The sequence below is a fragment of the Notolepis coatsorum genome (assembly GCF_963971535.1).
Source record: "Notolepis coatsorum genome assembly, chromosome: 18".
Classification (NCBI taxonomy): domain Eukaryota; kingdom Metazoa; phylum Chordata; class Actinopteri; order Aulopiformes; family Paralepididae; genus Notolepis; species Notolepis coatsorum.
Window position 1 is genome coordinate 98,948,795 of NC_140182.1, and position 25,261 is coordinate 98,974,055.

Consider the following 25,261-nt stretch of genomic DNA (forward strand, 5'->3'; position numbering starts at 1 on the left):
AAGAATAAAAATGAAAAATGTAAAACGAGGGAGAATCTGAGATATTGACACAGAAATGTGATATCAACACACCACCCTGCTGCAAAAAAAGGTGGTAAATGGTAAAAATGTAATAAAGAAAACAATAAAAGTCTGTCCTTAGTTGTTGTGTGTGTTTTGGGGGCCAGTAGGTAATTAATTAGATAGATAGATAGATAGAGAGATAGGGATAGAGAGATAGAGAGATAGAGAGATAGAAGATAGAGATAGAGATAGAGATAGAGATAGAGATAGAGATAGAGATAGAGATAGAGATAGAGATAGAGATAGAGAGATAGATAGATAGGATACTTATTAATCCCCTTGGGAATTCAGGAAATTACAATGGCGTCCTGCTTGTGGATGAATTATGCGTTTCTACTTGCACACTTTCTCCCTCTTCTTGCCGCTCCCCCAGCCGCCGCTCCTCTGGACAGGGTTGTCCCGGAACGAGATGCGCTCCTTTTTCGACGGCGCAGGAGTGTCACTCGTAAGTGACGGCGCCTCGCTTACTGTAGAAAGAACATGGGGTGAAAAAGAAATTAAACAAGTTAAGCACTGCAATCTAAAACAAAGCATCTGTGATCTGTGAAGGACCTATGAATGGGCAGCTAGTACCGGATGTTCAATAACATTAAGTATGTAGAGAGAGAGAGAGAGAGAGAGAGAGAGAGAGAGAGGAGAGAGAGAGAGAGAGAGAGAGAGAGAGAGAGAGAGAGAGAGAGAGAGAGAGAGAGAGAGACAGACAGAGACAGAGAGAGAGAGAGAGAGAGAGAGAGAGAGAGAGACAGAGACAGAGACAGAGACAGAGACAGAGACAGAGAGAGAGAGAGAGAGAGAGAGAGAGAGAGAGAGAGAGAGAGAGAGAGAGAAGAGAGAGAGAGAGAGAGAGAGAGAGGAGAGAGAGAGAGTTATCTAAGGAGCTACCAATTTGTTAGCCGGACCGGGAGATACATTTTTGTATATTCCTTCTGTATAATTCTTCGTTTCTTCGTTTGCATTTGGAAAAAAAGCTAAAAAAAGAAAAAGAATGGCACATTTTTAAGAATCTAAAAAAGTAAGCTATGCCCAGGAAAAATGGTCAGGGTAAAATATGTTTGTAGTAAACAGGCTTAAACAAACCACGGCGGGTCGGTAGCAATATAAAATGTATTTCTGAATTCGTACAAATACCGTACACCAAGTGGTCTTTGCACTCAAGTATTCCGATAGCGTACGCATAATAAAGTTATAGTGAATGCTTATCGATATGCCACACGGTAGACCAAAGGATGTACTAGCGGTATATTAAAAGTACACAATAAGAGCAGACTTTGAGTCCGCGGGTACTAAGTGGCGCTTGTGTGCGGTTCCGTCTCCCAGGAGGGCTGTCAGCTGTAGGGGAGGCCCTTTTACCATTTCACCTGGGGATCAGCACAGAGCTCTCCAAACACTGAGAACAAAGGCAGCGCTTCTACCGGGCATGATGCGTTCCACGTGTAGAACCAGGGCCGGCTCGCTCACCACGGCTGCCCCACACAGGGAGCCGAACAGCGGGGAAGACTCCGGAGGAGGCGGGAGGGGGGGGGGGGGGGAGTGCAGGTACTGAGCTGGGTCCAAATACCTGCACAGCTGGTTCCCCCTGTATTGAGTGTCCGTCCACCGGCGATGGACCTGGAATTAGGAATTGCCTCATACCCACTTTTTGATGCTTCAACAGACGCTCTTGGTAAATAAGGTTGAGTATTCTTGTCCTCGTGGGTTAGATTAGTGTGATGTAGTTTATTAACAGCAATCAAAGACAAACCGCCCGAGTTCTTTTGTGCTTATTCTGAGCAGCTATGTGGCCGGTAGGCTCGAGGTGATTGGAAATAGTTTAGTTCCGATTGTTTGTTCCGAATAAAAAAAACGGAGGCCAAAACAAATAGCTTTATTGACACATGTGGGGCTAATCCCGATGCAAGCTGCGACGGTCATGCTATTAAATGTAAGGAAATAAATACAAGGCCACACGTTTGACCCAACCGCTGTGACCAAACAAATTGTTTTCAGTCATTTCGCTCTCCGATTAGGTCTGAACGGCGGACAAAATTGAGGCAGTAGATACGCAGTTTAAGTGGTTTCCTGAGTGTAAGTAATGAAAATATTTTGTGGGGCCAAAAACTCACTTTTATGGCATCGCCCCAGCGAGCAGCGGGTATCGGGTTACAATAGGTTATAGAGTATTTACATAGTCTTTACTGCTATGGCAAACTAAGTGAACCCTCCCACGTTACAGCTTCACTTTGATGTGCGTGCACTGCTTCAGAATATATATATATATATATATATATATATAGTTTTTGGACAAATACAGATCTGCGTCTTTTAACTGGCGTGCCCTCACGGACTCACCCACCAAAGGATTTGTGTCCGAGGAGCTCCATTTTCTTTCCCCGGTGATTTAACCAAAGTAGCAAGATGAAATGATCTTCTGACAAACTGCCAATTGCTTAGTTTATGAAATATCTAATTGGCTTTTGAGAAAATGCGCCTGGCTTACACATACATCCATATTGCAATTTGCCGGCGGACAATTTGATAAGTGGTGTTTTGATGGGTGTGGACAGAGAGGACTTCTTCCTAGCTGCTTCACATGCAGGGTCGCTGCTGCTGCACCTCGTGGATATAATTTTGACACTGGAATCTAATTAGGCTTCGTTAGCGGGGAAACGGGGTCCTCCTTCACTTTAGGATTCCCGAGCTTGTTTAATGTGGTCATCTGCCGCCAGGCTGTCAGTAGCATCTTTGTCACTCCAGCTCCCAGAGCCCCGGCCTGCCTGACAGAAGGGCCAGTCATTCTCCACTGAAAGGACTGTGTTTTTCTCCGCCTGTTTCCTGTCGAAGGAGAAATTCACGGCACTCTGTCCCCTGAACGACCTCACTGCCTCTCCACTCCACCGACCCACCTGTCCCCCCGCGTATCCCTGGCTTTGCACACACGGGCAGAGGGCTACACACATACACACGGGCAGAGGGCTACACACATACACACGGGCAGAGGGCTACACACATACACACGGGCAGAGGGCTACACACATACACACGGGCAGAGGGCTACACACATACACACGGGCAGAGGGCTACACACATACACACGGGCAGAGGGCTACACACATACACACGGGCAGAGGGCTACACACATACACACGGGCAGAGAGCTACACACATACACACGGGCAGAGAGCTACACACACAGAGGGCTACACACACAGAACGCTACACACACAGAACGCTACACACACAGAACGCTACACACACACAGAACGCTACACACTTACAGAGGGCTACACACTTACAGAGGGCTACACACTTACAGAGAGCTACACACTTACAGAGAGCTACACACTTACAGAGAGCTACACACTTACAGAGAGCTACACACTTACAGAGAGCTACACACTTACAGAGGGCTACACACTTACAGAGGGCTACACACGCAGAGAGCTACACACTTACAGAGGGCTACACACTTACAGAGAGCTACACACTTACAGAGGGCTACACACTTACAGAGAGCTACACACTTACAGAGAGCTACACACTTACAGAGGGCTACACACTTACAGAGAGCTACACACTTACAGAGAGCTACACACTTACAGAGAGCTACACACTTACAGAGAGCTACACACTTACAGAGAGCTACACACTTACAGAGGGCTACACACTTACAGAGGGCTACACACACAGAACGCTACACACTTACAGAGAGCTACACACTTACAGAGAGCTACACACTTACAGAGAGCTACACACTTACAGAGAGCTACACACTTACAGAGAGCTACACACTTACAGAGAGCTACACACTTACAGAGGGCTACACACTTACAGAGAGCTACACACTTACAGAGAGCTACACACTTACAGAGAGCTACACACTTACAGAGGGCTACACACTTACAGAGAGCTACACACTTACAGAGAGCTACACACTTACAGAGAGCTACACACTTACAGAGAGCTACACACTTACAGAGAGCTACACACTTACAGAGAGCTACACACTTACAGAGGGCTACACACTTACAGAGAGCTACACACTTACAGAGAGCTACACACTTACAGAGAGCTACACACTTACAGAGAGCTACACACTTACAGAGAGCTACACACTTACAGAGAGCTACACACTTACAGAGAGCTACACACACAGAGAGCTACACACTTACAGAGAGCTACACACTTACAGAGAGCTACACACTTACAGAGAGCTACACACTTACAGAGAGCTACACACTTACAGAGAGCTACACACTTACAGAGAGCTACACACTTACAGAGAGCTACACACTTACAGAGGGCTACACACTTACAGAGGGCTACACACTTACAGAGAGCTACACACTTACAGAGAGCTACACACTTACAGAGGGCTACACACTTACAGAGGGCTACACACTTACAGAGAGCTACACACTTACAGAGAGCTACACACTTACAGAGAGCTACACACTTACAGAGAGCTACACACTTACAGAGAGCTACACACTTACAGAGAGCTACACACACAGAGGGCTACACACGCAGAGAGCTACACACTTACAGAGAGCTACACACTTACAGAGAGCTACACACTTACAGAGAGCTACACACTTACAGAGAGCTACACACTTACAGAGAGCTACACACACAGAGGGCTACACACGCAGAGAGCTACACACTTACAGAGAGCTACACACTCACAGAGAGCTACACACTTACAGAGGGCTACACACTTACAGAGGGCTACACACACAGAGGGCTACACACTTACAGAGAGCTACACACTTACAGAGAGCTACACACTTACAGAGAGCTACACACTTACAGATGGCTACACACTTACAGAGGGCTACACACTTACAGAGAGCTACACACTTACAGAGAGCTACACACTTACAGAGGGCTACACACTCACAGAGAGCTACACACTTACAGAGGGCTACACACTTACAGAGGGCTACACACTTACAGAGAGCTACACACTTACAGAGAGCTACACACTCACAGAGGGCTACACACTTACAGAGAGCTACACACTTACAGAGAGCTACACACTTACAGAGGGCTACACACTTACAGAGAGCTACACACTTACAGAGGGCTACACACTTACAGAGAGCTACACACTTACAGAGAGCTACACACTTACAGAGGGCTACACACTTACAGAGAGCTACACACTTACAGAGAGCTACACACTTACAGAGAGCTACACTTACAGAGAGCTACACACTTACAGAGGGCTACACACTTACAGAGAGCTACACACTTACAGAGAGCTACACACTTACAGAGAGCTACACACTTAGAGGGCTACACACTTACAGAGAGCTACACACTTACAGAGAGCTACACACTTACAGAGAGCTACACACTTACAGAGGGCTACACACTTACAGAGAGCTACACACTTACAGATGGCTACACACTTACAGAGAGCTACACACTTACAGAGAGCTACACACTCACAGAGAGCTACACACTTACAGAGAGCTACACACTTACAGAGAGCTACACACTTACAGAGAGCTACACACTTACAGAGAGCTACACACTTACAGAGAGCTACACACTCACAGAGAGCTACACACTTACAGAGGGCTACACACTTACAGAGAGCTACACACACAGAGAGCTACACACTTACAGAGAGCTACACACTTACAGAGAGCTACACACTTACAGAGAGCTACACACTTACAGAGGGCTACACACTTACAGAGAGCTACACACTTACAGAGAGCTACACACTTACAGAGAGCTACACACTTACAGAGAGCTACACACTTACAGAGAGCTACACACTTACAGAGAGCTACACACTTACAGAGAGCTACACACTTACAGAGAGCTACACACTTACAGAGAGCTACACACTTACAGAGGGCTACACACTTACAGAGAGCTACACACTTACAGAGAGCTACACACTTACAGAGAGCTACACACTTACAGAGAGCTACACACTTACAGAGAGCTACACACTTACAGAGAGCTACACACTTACAGAGAGCTACACACTTACAGAGAGCTACACACTTACAGAGAGCTACACACTTACAGAGGGCTACACACGCAGAGAGCTACACACTTACAGAGAGCTACACACTTACAGAGAGCTACACACTTACAGAGAGCTACACACTTACAGAGAGCTACACACTTACAGAGAGCTACACACTTACAGAGAGCTACACACTTACAGAGGGCTACACACTTACAGAGGGCTACACACGCAGAGAGCTACACACTTACAGAGGGCTACACACGCAGAGAGCTACACACACGCAGATAGCTACACACGTGCACACACACACACACACGCACACACACAAGCTTTCATATCATTGTAGCCTATTAATCATTGGGCTTAGTCATGAAGCAGCGAACCATTCACTCTATCTAGTGAATTTTGCAGGAAGGTAAAAGGTAATGTGCTTTGATCACATTGATGAGTAGCTGATATACACACCACACACACAGTATTTATAATGGCTGGTGAATTTCTTAATGAAATTACTGCATCTCTTTCTTGCTTTTCAGTTACAAAATATTTCATTGTCATTTCAATGGAGGGTACAATAACAAATCTAGTATAGATAATAACAACTCTAATGGATGTTACATTTTGAGTTTAAACAATCTATGTTCCCAACATTCAGGAATAATTGGTGGAATGTTTCCTTGTGTTTTAGGGCCTCTGAATCCCAAATCCTGAATCTCGAATCATAAAATTCACCTGTAAATGAAGCAGACCGGACTTTGGAAGCTGAACCGTCAGCTAAATTGTCCCTGAATCACTGTTTCCATTTGACACAATATTGCATGAAACATTGTTAAACATGGGGTCTGCGATAAAAAAAAAAAAAAAAAAAAACACCTAGTGCATACTAGTGAGCTTCAGATAATTTTTACACATCTTAATTTTGACTTCACCCAATGCCAAACAATAGTGAGTGGTGAGTTGGAGGCGGCGGGGGAGATTGGGGGTAAACACAGAAAGACGCACTTGCGTGCCGCTCAGAGTTTCTTCGGGGATGACGGTTGTGTTCTTTGCAGGACAGGGAGATTGAAGCGTCATCGCCCCACAAGACCAGCTCTGGACTCTCTCTGTACCCTGGGACAGCCTGCACGCACCACACACACACACACACACACACAAATGAGGCCCGACATGACACTTCTCACGCAAGCGACCCAGCAATTTTTGGGAAAACATTGGACAACTAACTGCTGTGTAGCCCGGGACGTCTCGTAGGAACAGGAGTGAGGGGTGGGGTGAGAGGGTGGTTCTGTTTGCCAGCGATCGTAATTCAAACGGCTCTATAACAGGACAGGGAGACCTGCGGTTTTGCGACTTCAAAGCCCTTGCGGGCATCAATATCGTTCTAGGGTCTGTGCAGAACCGCAGTGGGAATGACACTGGTATTTCTGCGAGTGAAATGAAGAAATTGCAGCGAGCTGATCCAATTGAAAGTGTCACTGCGCTGGAACCGAACCTGCCCCCCCTCCCGTATATATGTACACGGTGAGACAAACTCCAGCAGAGGGAGAGGGCATATCGTGGGACTCCACTGTGAATGGGAAATGTAAACAATGCATACTTTCACTTGCCCCCCCCCCAGCGCACCCCCCCCCCCCCTCCTCCCAGTCCCACTGACAAGATTTGGATCATGGGTCAATTACTCAATGGAAGTGAATGAGTCGTAGGGGAAAGCAGTGAGAGTCAAACCAAATGGGCTCCACTCACCACAAGCTGCACTCTCCCTCCGTTCAGGACGTCTGGGTCAATCTCGGGAAGGAAATGATCGCTAAGAGACAAGGAAAAGGCCCAAAACGTTAGCTAGTTGAGCTATTAGCGGTCGCAGTGTACTTTCAATTCAATTCCGCCGTTTCCCGCTCCCTCAATTCAATACAATTACCTCTTGACCGATCATAATGTAAACACCAGCGGTATTATTGGATTTCACGTATGGTAGTCCTAATGTCTACTTTTTCATGCGGGGTAAGGGGGGTAGCGTGGGCCTACACTGCCTGTGTTGCTGCACCTCGCCTGGTTTACATTTGATCATAACCTGGAATTAGAAGTGGAGTCAATAATTTTGAAAAGGGTATATGACTGTATTACAGTATGTAAAACAATATATGACTGTATTACAGTATGTAAAACAATATATGACTGTATTAAAGTATGTAAAACAATATATGACTGTATTACAGTATTTAAAACAGTATACGACTGTATTACAGTATTTAAAATGGTATACAACTGGATTACATTATTTAAAACAATAATATGACTGTATTACAGTATTTAAAACAGTAGTATTACAGTATTTAAAGGCCAACCTCTAGGTTAAACCCTACTGATCAATTATGGGTAGTTTACATCATTGGTATATAATTTCATTATTTATTTATTTCCATTTGACACCGGAAATGCCACTCTGAAAGAGTTAAAAAGGTCCACGCACGAATAACATGCACGCGCGAATCAAAAAAGCTTATCAAAACGCCGACGTCACAACAGGTGTGGCTTGCATATTAATGAGCCGAATCTAATGTTGCTTTTCCACTAAAATAAAGTACTCAGTTTGTCTCCGTGTGGGGAGGCGGGGCTGCTGGTGATCAGCATGAGAGCTCCAGAAATGACACGTGAAAAACTGCAGACCACTGATTGGTCAGAAGAGAGACGCGTGACGTCACTGTTTGGGGAGTCTGAACGAAAACAGAATGTCCGCGCCGCCATCTTTAATGTCTCGCGTAGGATATCTTTTGTACGTTTGCAGCAAGAAACGAGTGCAATAAAAAAGGATACAGTCACTGTGTATTCTGCCTCATTTATTGATGAAACAAAACCGACATCAACACAATTTGCCACCGAGCGGAGAGTTTAGTCTGACAAAAAGATCGCTGATTAGTTACGCTTGTTGTTTGGGGTTAGGGACGTAACGTTAGTTAGCCTAATGCTAACGTTAGCAGATAGACACGAGAGGCTATCTGTGTAGAATAGACACAATGAGGTAACGTTAGCGTTAGCATAATAGACACAACGAGAGTCTGGTTAATGTTGTTATTGATTGATTGAATGAAAACTGTGTTTTACTCTGGCTTGCCAAGCTCATCATAGCCCCTTTCGTGACTGATGCACCGAGTGAAGCTTGTGGACTCGACAACAGCGGCGGCCGCAGGGCGCCGGAGCCCGCAGCGCTAGTTAGCTCATAGCTATCGTGTAACACTAGCCTTTGCGGGCTCGGGCGCCCTGCGGCTGCCGTCGCGTCCATGGGCCCCCCGGCAGGGCACCCGTCGGGTCGGGGTGTACAGAGAGGAGAGAACCATTTTGGGTCGGCCGTTCATGCCGGCCAGCGAGCCGGATGTCGGGATATGTTGTTAGCACAATAGCTACCAAGCTAAGCTATGTTATCTACTAACGTTATAAACACAATGTGTACAACGACACAATGATTTACATTATTACAAATATGGTAACGTGGTTAGCTTTAGAGATGGATGGATGGCTATAATCACGGAGCAATAGTGAGGTGAAACAGATACATTTCCATTCGGCTAGTAGTAGCAAGCATATATCTATGGTAGCAAGGCTCTCTGCCTGCCACTAGCTGTGTGACTCTCAGCGCCCCCTGGTGATACCCCTGGTGACCAATACCTGTTGTGACGACATTACACGTGCACGTTATAAACCATTGATTAAAATATGCAAGTGCATGTTGATTGTGTTGGGCAGACAAAATGTTTTGATAAAAACGCTAAAACTGGGTCAATTTCAATACTTTTTTTTACAATTCTTCATGAAAGTCACTGTTGGCCTAGTCCACATTGTTTATTGAACAAAAATACAACGTGGAGGTTGACCTTTAAAACAGTATACGACTATTACAGTATTTAAAACAGTATACGACTGTATTACAGTATGTAAAACAATATGACTGTATTACAGTATTTAAAATGGTATATGACTGTATTACAGTATTTAAAACAATATATGACTATCACAGTATTTAAAACAGGATATGACTGTATTACAGTATTTAAAACAATATATGACTGTATTACAGTATTTAAAACAATATATGACTGTATCACAGTATTTAAAACAGGATATGACTGTATTACAGTATTTAAAACAATATATGACTGTATTACATTATTTATTTAAAACAGTATACAACTATATTACAGTATATCACTTTAGCACTTTGAGATTTTCACAAATATAAAGTGCGGTACAAATTGAATTTATTATTATTATTATTATTATTATTATTATCATTATTATTATTATTATTATTATTATTATTATTATTATTATTATTATTATTATTATTATTATTATTATTATTATTATATCAAATAGTATATGACTGTATTACAGTATTTAAAACCATGTAAAACTGTATTACAGTATTTAAAACAGTATATGACTGTATTACAGTATTTAAAACAGTGTATGACTGACTGTACTATAGTATTTAAAACAGTGTATGATTGTATTACAGTATTTAAAACAGTGTATGACTGTACTATAGTATTTAAAACAGTATACAACTGTATTTAAAACAGTATGACTGTATTACAGTATTTAAAACAGTATACAACTGTATTACAGTATTTAAAACAGTATACAACTGTATTACAGTATTTAAAACAGTGTATGACTGTACTATAGTATTTAAAACAGTATACAACTGTATTTAAAACAGTATGACTGTATTACAGTGCTTAAAACAGTATACGACTGTATTACAGTGTTTCAATAGTGGACTGGCCATCGGGAGTACTGGGAGAGATCCGGGTGGTCGTACTGTGGGCCAGTTGAGCTGCCCATGATACAAAAACAAGAGCAAGAGTGATTGAGAGTGATTCAAAGTGGACCGTCATCAGTCCACTTTGAATCTGCACCAGCCCACATCCTCCTGGCTATGACTATGTTACGGCTCTTTGAGTAGGCTAGTCTCCAATTTAGATTTTTCGCGTTTCTTTTTCTTAAACAGGTATTTCGAAAGATTTTCTTTCAGTAGTGATTTTCCAGTAGTGATAATCCATTAAAACTTAAAGGTGCACTAAGTAGTTTTGTGAGAGTCAGAAAAGTGAATAATTTTAAGGTATGTTTTCATTACTGAATAAACAAACAGTCCTCAGAGGAGAATTGGATCCCTGGAACACTGTTTGAAGCTAGAAAGCTGTTTGAAGCTAGAAAGCTGTTTGAAGCTAGAAAGCTACCTGAAATGTTACTAGTTTATTCAGGGACGCGGGAACTATGGGTGCGGCAGGGGCTGCAGCACCCCCTGCTGGCGGGGAGTGTAACTGCAACTGCAAGGTTGTTTTGGATTTTATTCCAAATTTGTAACCGAGGCTACTCATGTCACAGAGCGGAATGGCACTGCAGATTTACCCTACTCTTGGAATTCATTCAGATCATCATAGGGGCGCTGTCTCGATAATGCAGTGTTATTAACAGTGTGTAGCCGACGCATGAACCGGTTGGGATTCGAATAGACGCGGCCTGGAAGCGTCAACGCGGAACTGGAAATCCGTTGGAAAAAAAAATAGACACAGCGGCTGCGCCCTGGGATCGTTTTGGGACGCTGAATTCGCAGTAAAGGAATATATGAACAAGCCAGCAGAACTATCCGAGCCCCCGGGAGGGTGGTCGAAGACCTTTTGCATGTCGGCGATCATGTATGCGGGGAACGAATTGCAGAGGGAGGGCGCAACAGCCAGGTGGGGTAAGCTGGGCTGTGATGTGTGCATCATCAGAAGGGTTACGTTGTTTGTCTCGCACGCTCAGAGCGCGGAGTTGGGCAGCGGTATCCTCTAGTGAACGAGAGTGTTGGTTATGACGTGACAGACAGTGGAGCTGTTTGCAGATAGCGAGCATTTTGACTTGTTGCGTGGTGGCGATGTCTCGCAGACAATACAACTACAAGTATAATTATATAATATATATATTTTATAAAAAAAAATTTAAAAAAAAATCGATATCTCAGCACCCCCACTTCCCGCGGACTTCCCGCGTCCCTGAGTTTATTACTGCCCGTTTCTTTGCATGACCGGCAATTTAGTTGACAAACATATTCTAGGCTTACTGTATGTTTGGTTCACAGTGTCTAATAATGATTTTGTTTTCATTTATGAAAACATAAGATAGAATTACATGAATTAAGAATTACAGTAAATGTCTTTTACAGGCTCTGCAAACAAGTCCCCTTCCTCCGAAACGACAGTGCACCTTTAATTTCCCATTAGTTACTTACAACCACTGATCTGATAGCCCCTCCCACTCCCTTCCCTTCTGAATGAACCAGTTGATCCGTGCACTCTGCACCTGTGCGCACAACATCATGTCAGAGGAAACCTAACGTGAAGCTAAAATAGCAAAAATAAATTCTAAAGTATGCAGAAGAGGAGGCTAGAAGACATTCAAAGATGAGTTGCATTTGTCTGCTTTGTGAAAACATTTGACATCCAGTAACGAGGCCTACCGACTGTCCTGAAGGGGAGCATGTCTATGTTCCCCGGGTCCTATGTTCCCCGGGTTCTATGTTCCCCGCTTTGATTGATTGATTGATTGAAAATTTTAGACCACCAGCCCTGATTCCAAACTCTAACCTTAACCAGTTCGAAAGAGGGCCTAAGCTTAACCGTTCGAAACAAGGCGGACATTAATAATTAATAAAATAAAAAAATTAATAAAATGTTCAATCTATTAATCAATCAAAGCGGGGAACATAGAACCCGGGGAACATAGGACCCGGGGAACATAGGGATGATCCCTCCTGAAGCAGGTGAAATAACTGAAAAAAGTCAAACAGAACCGAACTGCCCCTCCTTCGGATCCCTGTTTCCAGGAAGCGCAGAGCCAGATCACAACAGCATTGTGTTGCAGGAGCATCACGTGCACCTACCACTGAATGGGGTAAGTCCAATGTTTATCTCCTGCTAACCGTTTACAGGCTAATATTTTGTACAGTAAACCTGAAGTTCTCTCTGTGTCTCCCCCTCTGTATGCGTCTCTCTCTATCTTTCGCACCCCTTCTCCCCCTCTGTGTGTGTGTCTCTCTCTCGCCTCTCTCTGCCACTTGTGTTCTCCCACCTGGATAACTGTGTGTGTGTGTGTGTGTGTGTGTGTGTGTGTGTGTGTGTGTGTGTGTGTGTGTGTGTGTGCATGCGTGCGTGCGTGCGTGCGTGCGTGCGTGCGTGTGTGTGTGTGTGCGTGCATGCGTGCGTGTCCCTCCCTTCTGTTCTCACATCTGGGGGAGAGATAATCTGAAGCTGCAGTTATGGACTTTGTGGTGATCAGGCTGTCTGTATCCTACTACATTAGTCTATTTCTCTTATATTCTATTTACTACAGTTGTTTTGGACTTTACTACAGTACATACATTGACTTTGTGCTGATGGGTAGGTTGTAGCCTAGACAACTAGGGACACTTGAGGCATTTGAACAGAGGCCTGGCAGGGAATGTTTGTGTAATTCTCTTTCTTCCAGTATGGCTGCCTGTAACCACTGTTAACCACTTTCCAATTTATGTGCAGTGGTAGAGTAGGTAAAACATGGAAAAGCATATTAGTGTTCTACTGTGACGTGTTTACAAGATCCAGTATTAAGACACCAAATGATTGTGCTTTTGTTGATATATTTCTCATAGACATGGGGAGTCATGTGATCGTTTTAATACATTTTTGCCTATGGTGTTTTACCATAGGAGTTTCTCAAGGTAGCAGGTTTATATGGTTCCACTTATTCAATTGGTCTGACATTTTACGGGAGCAGAGTTGAGCATAATTAAATGAGATTTGTGTTTTTATACATTTGAGAAAAACAAGAAAAAAGTCATGCGGGTACAAGACTGTGTACCTAATTTAATCTTTATTGTTTCCACGGTAACTACTACAGTACCCATAAGCCATTTGAAGACCAGTCTTGAGCAAATGCTGCACAGCTGAGGGGATGACGTTATGAAACCAAAATAGTCAAAGAAAACAGACAGAATACACTATTGGAATGACCAGATTTGTTTGTTTTTAAACACCATACGATAATTTTTTTGTGTATTTTATTCATGGCTTCAATTAAAACAAAGATGGTGGCGAATACCGCAATAACCAACGAGAATGACAAGGGATACAAACGTGTGGTTGTGCTCTTCTGATTTGTCCATAGACTGTAAATGATTGGTAAGGTTTATGGGTATTGTAGTAGTTACCATGGAAACAAGTAAATATTACAATATAAAACACATTTTCAAAGATTAAGTTAAAGCATTACTATATTGGTTACAGTATAAGAATTAAATCTACACAATACGGTTTGGCTGTAATACGTTTTGATTTTGGCTGGCTACAATAGGGGGAAATCACAGGTGAAGCCTCACTCCCCATGTCTATATCAGCACATAGCAACGCTCTTCCATTGCCATTACAAAACAATGGTTGCTATGCTACTGTACGTTACAGGCAGCCATGCTGGAAGAAACTACACAAACATTCCTTGCAAGGCCTCTATTGCCAGGGGAAGCCATTAATGACTGATCATATAAGGATATAATTATATACTGCCTGTCATTTTGCCATATGTATCAAAAGTTAAGGTTGCCATGGTAATGGTAATATATATTTCAGTAGCCTACTGGTACAGCACACAGTAATGTACATGATCATGCTTTTTCATAGCTTGTAAATCGACTATTAGTAACCTGATGGTTACTGTGAATGAATGAATGAATGAATGAATGAATGAATGAATGAATGAATGAATGAATGAATGAATGAATGAATTAATGAATGAATGAATGAATGAATGAAAACTGTATTTAACAGATTGCAGAATGGGTACAATACAGTACGGCTCAATACACACAATTGTTAAGGGGATGCAGACCAGAGAAAGACTTTCGTCTTGTTTCCATCAGGGTCCCCCATTTTCATTTCATATTGACATTTATGACATACTCAACATACATGACATTTATGGCATAGGGACATATAGGTATTTAGTACTGATACATTTGTGACATATACGGTATTCAAATATACAGTACTGTTACTCATAGTAACAGGAACAGCATGTTTTTGAAATGTGATCCTTTCAACAAATATTTGTTGTCAATGTGGCTCCTGAGTAGTTGGCCAAGTCTGAGTACCACTGGCCTGGAGTATCCATCCAGTATGGTGGTATTAAAGGCTGCTGTGTTTGTATGTGTGTCGATGGGGAGGTGGAGTATCCACGCTTTGGTTGTGGTGGGCCAGTCTGGGTCAAAAGGGCTATTTATTTTGTCTTATAAGTATTTAAAACAGTATGTGATTGTATTACAGTATTTAAAACAGTATATGATTGTATTACAGTGTTAAAACAGTATATGAGTGTATTACAGTGTTTAAAACAGTATATAAATGGTGCATTTATATAGCGCTTTTATCCAAAGCGCTTTACAATTTGTTCCTCACATTTTACCCATTCACTCACACATTCACACACAGACGGCGGAGGCAACCATGCAAGGTGCCAACCTGCTCATTGGGAGCAATTAGGGGTTAAGTGTCTTTCTCAAGGACACTTCGACACGGTGCCCGGGAGGAGAGGGAATCTAATCGGAAACCTCCAGATTACCAGACGACTGCTCTACCTCCTGAGCCACTGTCGCCCCCATATATGACTATATTACAGTGTTTAAAACAGTATATTATGACTATATTACAGTGTTTAAAACAGTATATGACTGCTATAATTCTTTTTGGGGAGCCTGTAAAAACATTGACATCAAAGTGTAATTTCTATTGGAAAACCAATAACTGAAAAACTATTTTAATATTTTGGCCACAATTTAGTTACAATTTAATGAGCTCATAGACAAATATTTGTACAAAGTTGTATGACGTCATGTGAAGGCATTGTGAAATGATTGTCAACAATGATTTAGTGTGCCTTGTAATTTGTTGTTTCACAGAAGTGTGTGCCCCTCGACACCAGGGTCTGAAGGGGGCTTGAGCCCCTGCCCCTTATTTTTGCATATAGATTTTAGTTTACCACTATTTCCACTTAAAATAGGGAAGTATATCCATTAATACAGAGGTACCCTATTTAACAAGGGCACTCCACATCTCTCGGTTATAGTATATACTTTTAGGTGTAGATGTGTCCCTATGTGTTTAGTCCTTGGCCCACATACAGTAAATACCTGTTCACGGTCCTGTAACACAGCACAAAGGTTGAGAAGTAGTAATGTAAATGTCTATTAAAGGTTTCACCTCTCTGAGTGTCTGTCAGAGTGCTCCGCCTGGCTGTAGAGCCAGTCACACGTGCGCTCCTGCTGCTGCCTCATCCGCTGGTCTCTCCCCGCTGGCTGCAGCCTCATCCGCTGGTCTCTCCCCGCTGGCTGCAGCCTCATCCGCTGGTCTCTCCCCGCTGGCTGCAGCATCATCCGCTGGTCTCTCCCCGCTGGCTGCTGCCTCGACGGCTGGTCTCTCCCCGCTGGCTGCAGCATCATCCGCTGGTCTCTCCCCGCTGGCTGCAGCCTCATCCGCTGGTCTCTCCCCGCTGGCTGCTGCCTCGACGGCTGGTCTCTCCCCGCTGGCTGCAGCATCATCCGCTGGTCTCTCCCCGCTGGCTGCAGCCTCATCCGCTGGACTCTCCCCGCGGCCTCCTCGCCACCTGCACTTGACAGAAAACATCAAATAAATGTCACTTCTCCTCCTCCATGCGGTTAAGCCAACTCTGATGACAATAGTAGCACACAGACGGAGCGAGCCCGGCCTGCCCGGTCAGCAAAGCTTTTCGGCTGAAGGGGCGACACGTTTCTCCCGATGACCGGAGGCGGTAATCAGCGCCTCAGTTAAGAGGGCTTATGTTAACAGATGCTCACCAACTTACAAGCTCAACAAATATACAACTCTCTGTGCTCCTGATGTGTGGCAATGCTTGACATGTTCCACTGCAATTAGATCTGATCCAGGATCCCTCCAGCGCTGAGAGGAGGGGATCAGTGGTCAAAGGCTCCCAGCGTTTATGTTTGGGCTTAAGGTAGCCCTTTGTTTGGAGGACTCAGGGGGCATTACTATAATACACTGCCGAATGACGCAACTGGAGAGCCTTGTTTTTTGTTTGTTTTTTTTTCTTCTTGGAAGGTGAAGCTTGCGGTTCATTGCAAAAAGAAATGTAATGAATTTGAGAAACGTTCCAAAAAATTCCGTTACCGCCCCCCAATCAGAAGCGCGGCTGATTTACGAGCAACCCTCAAATCCCATAACAAAGCCGTAATTCAAAGTAAACATTTACGCTGTGCCGACAGTAATGCCCCCACAGATGGGTGTGAATTGATAATGGGTCTTGACAGGCCCAAACGCTGAAACTAATGAAGCATTTATTTAAGTTGTTTTCATGCAATTGCCAAGCCGTAAAGGGGAGAAAAGGTTTATAGTGTTCATGGGTTCATTGAGAGAAGAGACACTAAAAATGTCAAGTGACGGATGCGTCCCCCGGGCACGCAGGCGTGTGAAGGACAGGAAATGGCTACTTGCACTTCCTCGGGCTGAAAATACAAACATAGGAATATCTGCAGACTGTCGCAGAGGAACACAAGAGGTTATTTTCACATTGAACACAGCACATCGTATAATCCTGAACAAGAGGGTCTGCGCAAAATAATATCAGACCATTCCTTCATTCCTACCATTACCACTGTTTATTTAGTATGACTGACGCAGCAGAATGACATACAACACAAGATCTCCTGATCGCACACAACACAGAGCCATTTGATCTTGTATTGAGTCTTAAAATTGTATTTTCTTACAAAAACAATCCGGGGAATCTGCCAATACGGTGAGACGATAGACCTGTCTCAAACCCTGCCCTCTTTTCTTGATCCTCCAATCACAACTGTCGCTTACCTCGGACAAACCAAGTTTGTCCGAGGTAAGCGACAGCTGTGATTGGAGGATCAAGAAAAGGGGCAGGGTTTGAGACAGGTCCATTCCACTTGTTCCAATACAAATTAGCTTGTTTTAAGGATTTCCTCAAAACACAAAACAATAGGGACGGCTAGGTGGTGTAGTGGGCAAGGCGCTTGCCACCAATGCTGGAGACGCTGGGTTCGAGCCCAGCTCTCCACATTGCTATCAGCTTGGCTGGTCGTTCATACTAACACAATTGGCTGTATTAGAGGGTGGGAAAGCTGATGGGTGGGTCCTGGTCGTTGTAAACAGCGACTCCTACAGTTCGGTCGGGGCGCCTGCTCAGCGCGGATAGGATCTAAGGGGGGTAGTGTGATCCTTCCACACGCTACACCCTCTCAGTGAGAGTCCACGCTGCCAGGTGAAAAGAAGCGGTTGATTGGCTGGACGTGTGTCGGAGGAAGCAGGTGATAGCCTCCACTCTCCCAGACCGACTGTGGGGGGTAAGTGCGCAGCGACCAGGAAGGGGATTGGGAATTGGCATAACGACTAACATTGGGATGGGAGGAAAAAACGGAGGAAAAAGGAGGGGGAAAAGATCAATAAAAAAAAATTGTCAGAGGGAGAGAGACCTGACAAATTTCAAGATATATTTTTTACTTGTTTCAAGAAATCTCAGCTGGATTGGAACTGAAATTCTCTCTCTCACCATTGGCAGATGTATTAGTTCACTTGTTTTATGAAGTAAGGCTTCAAATATACAACAGAATAAAGAGGCAAATCGCTGTGTATACAACCGTCTTCAGAACAGCACAACAGTGGCTCAGGAGTTAGAGCTGTCGTCTGGTAATCTGAAGTTTCACGGTTCAATTCCAACTCCTCCCGGCAGCGTGTTGAAGTGTCATGGGTTTAGATACATATAGAGGAGTAAAAAGTACAATAATTGCTTTAAAATGTAGTGGAGTAAAAGTGCATTTTAGTTCCCTAAAATGAAAATACTGCTCAACATTTGTGCTTGAGTAAAAATATTAGTGACTTTTCACCACTGGTCTTCAGAAACACCCAGAGGTGAACCCATATATTATTATTATTATTATTATTATTATATTATAATAATTATTATTATTATTATTATTATTATTATTATTATTATTATTATTATTATTATTATTATTATATAGTCATATCGACTAGAGGGTTTCTTAAAACAGGGGTCAGGACTTAATGGGTCACAGGCCCATTTCTGATGGGTCCCTATATGACACAAGAGTACACGTATAAAGGTGTTAAAGGGCCTGGGTCCCTATATAACAAGAGTACAAGTATATAGGTGTTAAAGGGCCTGGGTCCCTAACAAGAGTACAAGTATATAGGCTTTAAAGGACCTAGGTCCCTATATAACAAGAGTACAAGTATATAGGCCTTAAATGGGACATGCATTGCTATTCCTTGCACTATTTGGGCAACTTTACACAATTCCTGTGAGTCTATGGAACACATATGTGACCAGGCATGGACGTCATGGTGTTTTTTTTTTTTTTTTTTTTTTTTACATATTATGAAAGTACAGATTCATACCTTCAAAATAAGCCATCACTTGAACATTTTGGTGGGATACTTTTCAAGCTACTTCCTATGAATCATGGTGATATCACAAAACGTATTCTGAGAAAAAGGGCCTTCAAGAGTTTACACTTACGAGTGTAAAACAACTACAACACTACCCAGAATTCATTGTAATCCATGGCCCCCCTCTCTCTGGGGCAATTAACACCTGGCAGCGTTCCAGTCTCAGGCTCTTTGTTATGACAATGACTCTGTCTTGTGAGCCTGCAAACTAACACAACACCCAGAGGATAAAGGAAAAGTCATGATAGTTTATTTAAAAATGTGTGTGGTAGTGAAAGGTTAACCTTCTGTAGTGTGGTAGTGAAAGGTTAACCTTCTGTAGTGTGGCAGTGACAGGTTAACCTTCTGTAGTGTGGTAGTGAAATGTTAACCTTCTGTAGTGTGGTAGTGAAAGGTTAACCTTCTGTAGTGTGGTGGTGAAATGTTAACCTTCTGTAGTGTGGTAGTGAAAGGTAAACCTTCTGTAGTGTGGTAGTGAAAGGGTTAACCTTCTGTAGTGTGGTAGTGAAAGGTTAACCATCTGTAGTGTGGTAGTGAAAGGGTTAACCTTCTGTAGTGTGGTAGTGAAAGGTTAACCAGCTGTAGTGTGGTAGTGAAAGGGTAACCTTCTGTAGTGTGTTAGTGAAAGGTAAAGGAACACTTTATACATTTACTTAGCAGCATAACTGGACCACATACCACTTTAACATAACCATTATCAGAGCAGCATAACTGGAGGTACACTTTGTCATGCTGCGGTTGTTGATTTCACAGCATTCAGATCAACGGTCGCTCTCTCCCCAATATCATTATGAGTGACAGCTGTCTCGCGCTGAGGGGTTTGTCACAAGCAACAAGCTCTCATTGGGCTGGTGCAGATTTCTGATAACGTAATTGGTTCAGATGCATCACATGCTCTGACATTCCTGACATTGCTGTTCTCAGCCGCGGGAGATTCAGCCGGACCTGTCAAAATGCAGAAACAGCTCGTAAAGAGCTCCCAGAAAAGACGACAACAGTTGTTGCTAGCAAGAGGGTGTAAAAAAAATAAACTTCTACTGAAGTAGAATATGACATGCCTTCACAAAGCGCATCGATGCATAAGCTGTCAATTGGAAAGCAGGAGTGTTTAGACAGTGGGGCGGGTGACCAAACACCAAACCTCGTCACACAGCAGTAGGGATGGGTATCGTTAGGATTTTATCGATACTACTACTCTTATCGATACTGCTTAACGGTTCGGTACTTTATCGATACTCTTATCGGTTCTTTTTTATTTAGCAAAAAAATTTATTATTAAGAACAGAATCGACATTGCTTTATTATTCTTTTATATAACTATATTACTGCACATGGCTACTTTTTTATCAATTAATACAAGCAGTCAGATAAATTAACTATTTTGGGACTTTCTATTTTATTTAGAAAGTTCTTAAAAACGGTTCAATACTCCATGTTATTAGTAGAGGCTGTGTGTCTTGGTGCGCTCCGGGTTCTGTTTACGGTTTGCGTTTTGAGCGTGTAAGCTTGCCGTAGGCAATGATGTCACGCTCGAATGTAAACACAGGAAGAGTTTAACACACGGTGATGGAAACTGGATGCCCGATATAAAGAAACAAATAACCAATAAATATGAAGTTATATTTGAACCTCTGTTGTCAAGCCTTGTCAATATAACCCACCCCCATTTCTCACGAATGGAACTGGTGTCGTGGAGTCCGCTTTGAGCGTTTTCCATGGTTAACGCTAAGCTAAGCTAACGGCTAACGCTAGTTAGCTTAGCCTATTTATTACTAGTTAGCAGCTAACATTGCTCGCATCAATTATATTGCATGTCATTGATCTACCGGTCGATCACGGCCGACTGGTTGGGCACCACTGGTCTATAGAAATAAATGCATTCGAACAAGAAACCAATGTATAGTAGACATAGCAATGGCAAAAAAAGTTGAGTGTGAGTAATAACGGCTCGCTTCTCATGCAGAGACAGAGAGAGGAGAGATAGTTCGCAATGTTTAAATTCCTCAAAAAAAAACTCATAGTAATAATAATTTCTATCAATACTTAGTTTTTTTCTAATTTAGTACCGGTTCCCGTTTAGAACCGGGGTCCGGGGGGCATTCCTACACAGCAGTGGCTGATAGTTCACGTGAACCTCTGTCAATAGAAGTAGTAAACTGTAGTCGATTAAATTACTTTATTATGACATTAGGTTGCATTAAATCCAATGTAACGTAATTCGTTCGCTCATAAAATTTGTGACATTTTAAATGTGATTTATAACAGATTGTTGTGTGACCTATATTGAGAGGCCGCGGAACACAAGTTAAGTTGCTATAACGTTAAGAAGTGTAACTTAATGTTTTTTCGGAATGCATTTTTTCCGTTCTCTCTGCAATGATGAAAGCAGAGCAGTGTGTGTTTCAACACCTCTGAAGTACCTGTAATGAATGAATGCCAAGCCATTCACGCTAGACCACACCCCAAGCATTAAAACCAGCCCAGCGCTGTAGTTTTTTTGTCAAGCATTGGGACACATACTATGGGACAAATAACAATAATTAACTCATTTACAAGTTGTATTAAGTTTAGCAAATAAGGGAACATAGAAAGAACATTTCAAAGCAGTCAAAAAAGCTATATTTCGATTTTTACCTATTTCTGAAGTGCGCGACATATTCGCGATTTGTGATGATTGTAACCTGCCGTCACAAGTCGGGTTTGACCACGCCGAGTCACATATGTAAAGTTTCTTTCAAAATAATTCATTGTTTTATATTTTTAATCAAGTACATTTTACATTTACATTTAGTCATTTAGCTGACGCTTTTATCCAAAGCGACTTACAAGTTCTGGACGACAAGTCATCAGGAAGGGCACAACTCTATCAGCTGAGTAACAATGTTCATCAAAGTGTTGGGTGCTACAGTGTAGGTTAGTTTATTAGGACAAGTGCATGACAGTAAGGTTAGTTAGGGTTAGATATCTTTTTTTTATTATTATTATTATTTTATTTCAGATAATGGTTGAAGAAGTGCGTCTTTAGTCCGACGGCGAAAGATTGGACGGGTTCCGGCTGTTCTAACTGGGGTGGGTAGTTCATTCCACCATTGTGGGGCAAGGACTGAGAATAGGCGGCTTCTCTTTGATGACCCTCCCGGAGCTCTGATAGGATTAGGTCTGAGGCGGCCAGAAGATGCAGAGCTTAGGGGTCTTGAGGGTGTGTAGTTGGAGACCATTGACCGGAGGTAGGCGGGAGCGGTTCCCTTTGCCGCACGGTATGCTAGGTCTAGGGCATTGAAGCGGATTCGTGCAGCAATGGGGAGCCAGTGCAGGTCCCTAAGAAGTGGGGTGACATGGGCCGACTTCGGTAGGTTTGAGATCAGGTGGGCCGCTGCGTTCTGAATGAGTTGAAGAGGCTTGGTGGCAGTGGCCGGGAGGCCAGCGAGCAGTGCGTTGCAGTAGTCGAGGCGGGAGATGACTGTTGATTGGACGAGGAGTTGGGTGGCTTCTTTTGTCAGGAAGGGGCGGATCCTTCTAACCTTGCTCAGGAGGAATCTGCAGGTTCTGGTTGTCGCTGCGATGTGAGCAGAGAAATTCAGCTGGTCGTCGAGGACAACACCAAGGTTCTTGGCGGTCGGGGACGCAGTCACAGCTGCATTCTCGACTGTGATGGAAAGGTCGGTCAGGGGGGAGGATTTGGCCGGCAGGTGGAGCAATTCTGTTTCGCTTAGGTTCAGTTTGAGGTGGTTGGTCGTCATCCAGGCGGAGATGTCAGAGAGACAGGCCGAGATCCGCTCAGAGACGTGGATATCTGAGGGAGGGAAGGAGAGGAAGAGTTGAGTATCGTCGGCATAACAATGATACGAGAAGCCATGAGACGTGATAATGTTACCCAGTGATTTAGTGTAGAGGGAAAAGAGAAGGGGTCCTAGGACCGAGCCCTGGGGGACACCCGTCAGCAGGGGGCGGGTGGCCGACAGGGTCCCTCTCCATGACACTTGGTAGGAGCGGTCATTGAGATATGATGTCAGCCATGTCAGCGCAGATCCAGCCACTCCCATTCCTGCGAGGGCCGCGAGGAGGATCTGATGGTTGACTGTGTCGAAGGCTGTAGATAGATATAGGAGAATAAGGACAGAAGAGAGGCCTTTCGCTTTTGCTAAGTGAAGTGCCTCTGTGACCGCAATGAGGGCCGTTTCTGTGGAGTGGCCAGTCCGGAAGCCAGACGGAAGCTACTCAAAAGCATCATTTTTCAGCCTCAGGATTTTAGTCTGTGCTGGGCTCCGCCCATAAGCGCTTTGAGTAACAGTCACCCACACAGTCTTCGACTGGCACAGAGAGAGAGATAGAGAGATTGGTGGGGATACTAATTAATTTGGCCATGGGGGGCATAATCCCACGGGACAATGCATTGGTAACTTGTTTCAAATGACAATATATACCCCTGTGATTATTATTGTACGGATCGGAATACGGGTGTGCGCGTGGGAGCGTGCGCAAAGATATTTTGACAGTGATATCCCAGGGAGAAGCCCCACCAGCCCTGCGCGCACACATTTACACACTCCTGAGCGCTGTCTCTCTAGTAAAGGGCTACATCTGTTCCTCCCTCCCCATCAACCTGGACCCCCTGCAATTTGCATACCACCCCAACAGGTCCATGGAGGACGCCATAGCCCATGTGCTGCACACAGCAGCATAACACCTGGACAAGAGGCAGGGGAACTATGTGAGAATGCTATTCATCGACTACAGCTCAGCATTCAATACCATAGTCCCCTCCAAACTCATAGCCAAGCTCAGGGACCTGGGCTTGAACTATGACCTCTGCCAGTGGGTCTTGGACTTGCTGACGGGCAGACCCCAGGTGGTGAGAGCAGGCAACTGCACCTCCTCATCCATCACTCTCAACATAGGGGCCCCCCAGGGCTGTGTTCTGAGTCCCCTCCTCTACTCCCTGTACACACATGACTGTGTGGCACAGCGGAACAACAACACAATCATCAAATTTGCTGACGACACAGTAGTGGTGGGCCTGATCTCTGCAAATGACGAGAGGGCCTACCTGGAAGAGGTATAGGTTCTAGCGGGATGGTGTCAAGAGAACAGCCTCTCCCTGAACGTCAGCAAAACAAAGGAGATGATTGTGGACTTTAGGAGGTCGGGGGCCAGGGACTACATTTACATTTTACATTTACATTTAGTCATTTAGCTGACGCTTTTATCCAAAGCGACTTACAAGTTCTGTACGACAAGACAGCAAGAAGGGTACAACTCTATCAGCTGAGTAACAATGTTCATCAAAGTATTGCGTGTTACAGTGTAGGTTAGTTTATTAGGACAAGTGCATGACAGTAAGGTTAGTCAGGGTTAGATTCTTTTTTTTTAAAATCATTTCAGATAATGGTTGAAGAAGTGAGTCTTTAGTCGACGGCGAAAGATTGGACGGGATTCGGCTGTCCTAACTGGGATGGGTAGTTCATTCCACCATTGTGGGGCAAGGACTGAGAATAGGCGGCTTCTCTTTGATGACCCTCCGGGAGCTTGGATAGGAGTAGGTCTGAGGCGGCCAGAAGATGCAGAGCGTAGGGGTCTTGAGGGTGTGTAGTTAGAGACCATTGACCGGAGGTAGGCGGGAGCAGTTCCCTTTGCCGCACGGTATGCTAGGTCGAGGGCCTTGAAGCGGATACGTGCAGCAATGGGGAGCCAGTGC

The 25,261-nt window shown here is 43.8% G+C and overlaps 1 protein-coding gene across 1 annotated transcript in view; it reads right to left on the bottom strand.

Annotated features, from left to right (window-relative positions):
- Window positions 1–396: 396 nt before the first annotated feature.
- Window positions 397–25,261, bottom strand: part of lrriq1 (leucine-rich repeats and IQ motif containing 1) — a gene marked incomplete at both ends in the record, with an annotated part of 160,285 nt that continues 135,420 nt past the window's right edge. Inside the window, 4 exons of the mRNA XM_084335301.1 lie at window positions 397–530; window positions 7,034–7,151; window positions 7,775–7,835; window positions 16,294–16,696. Of these exons, the coding sequence (XP_084191427.1) occupies window positions 397–530; window positions 7,034–7,151; window positions 7,775–7,835; window positions 16,294–16,696 (716 nt within the window). The remainder of the gene's footprint in view (window positions 531–7,033; window positions 7,152–7,774; window positions 7,836–16,293; window positions 16,697–25,261) is intronic.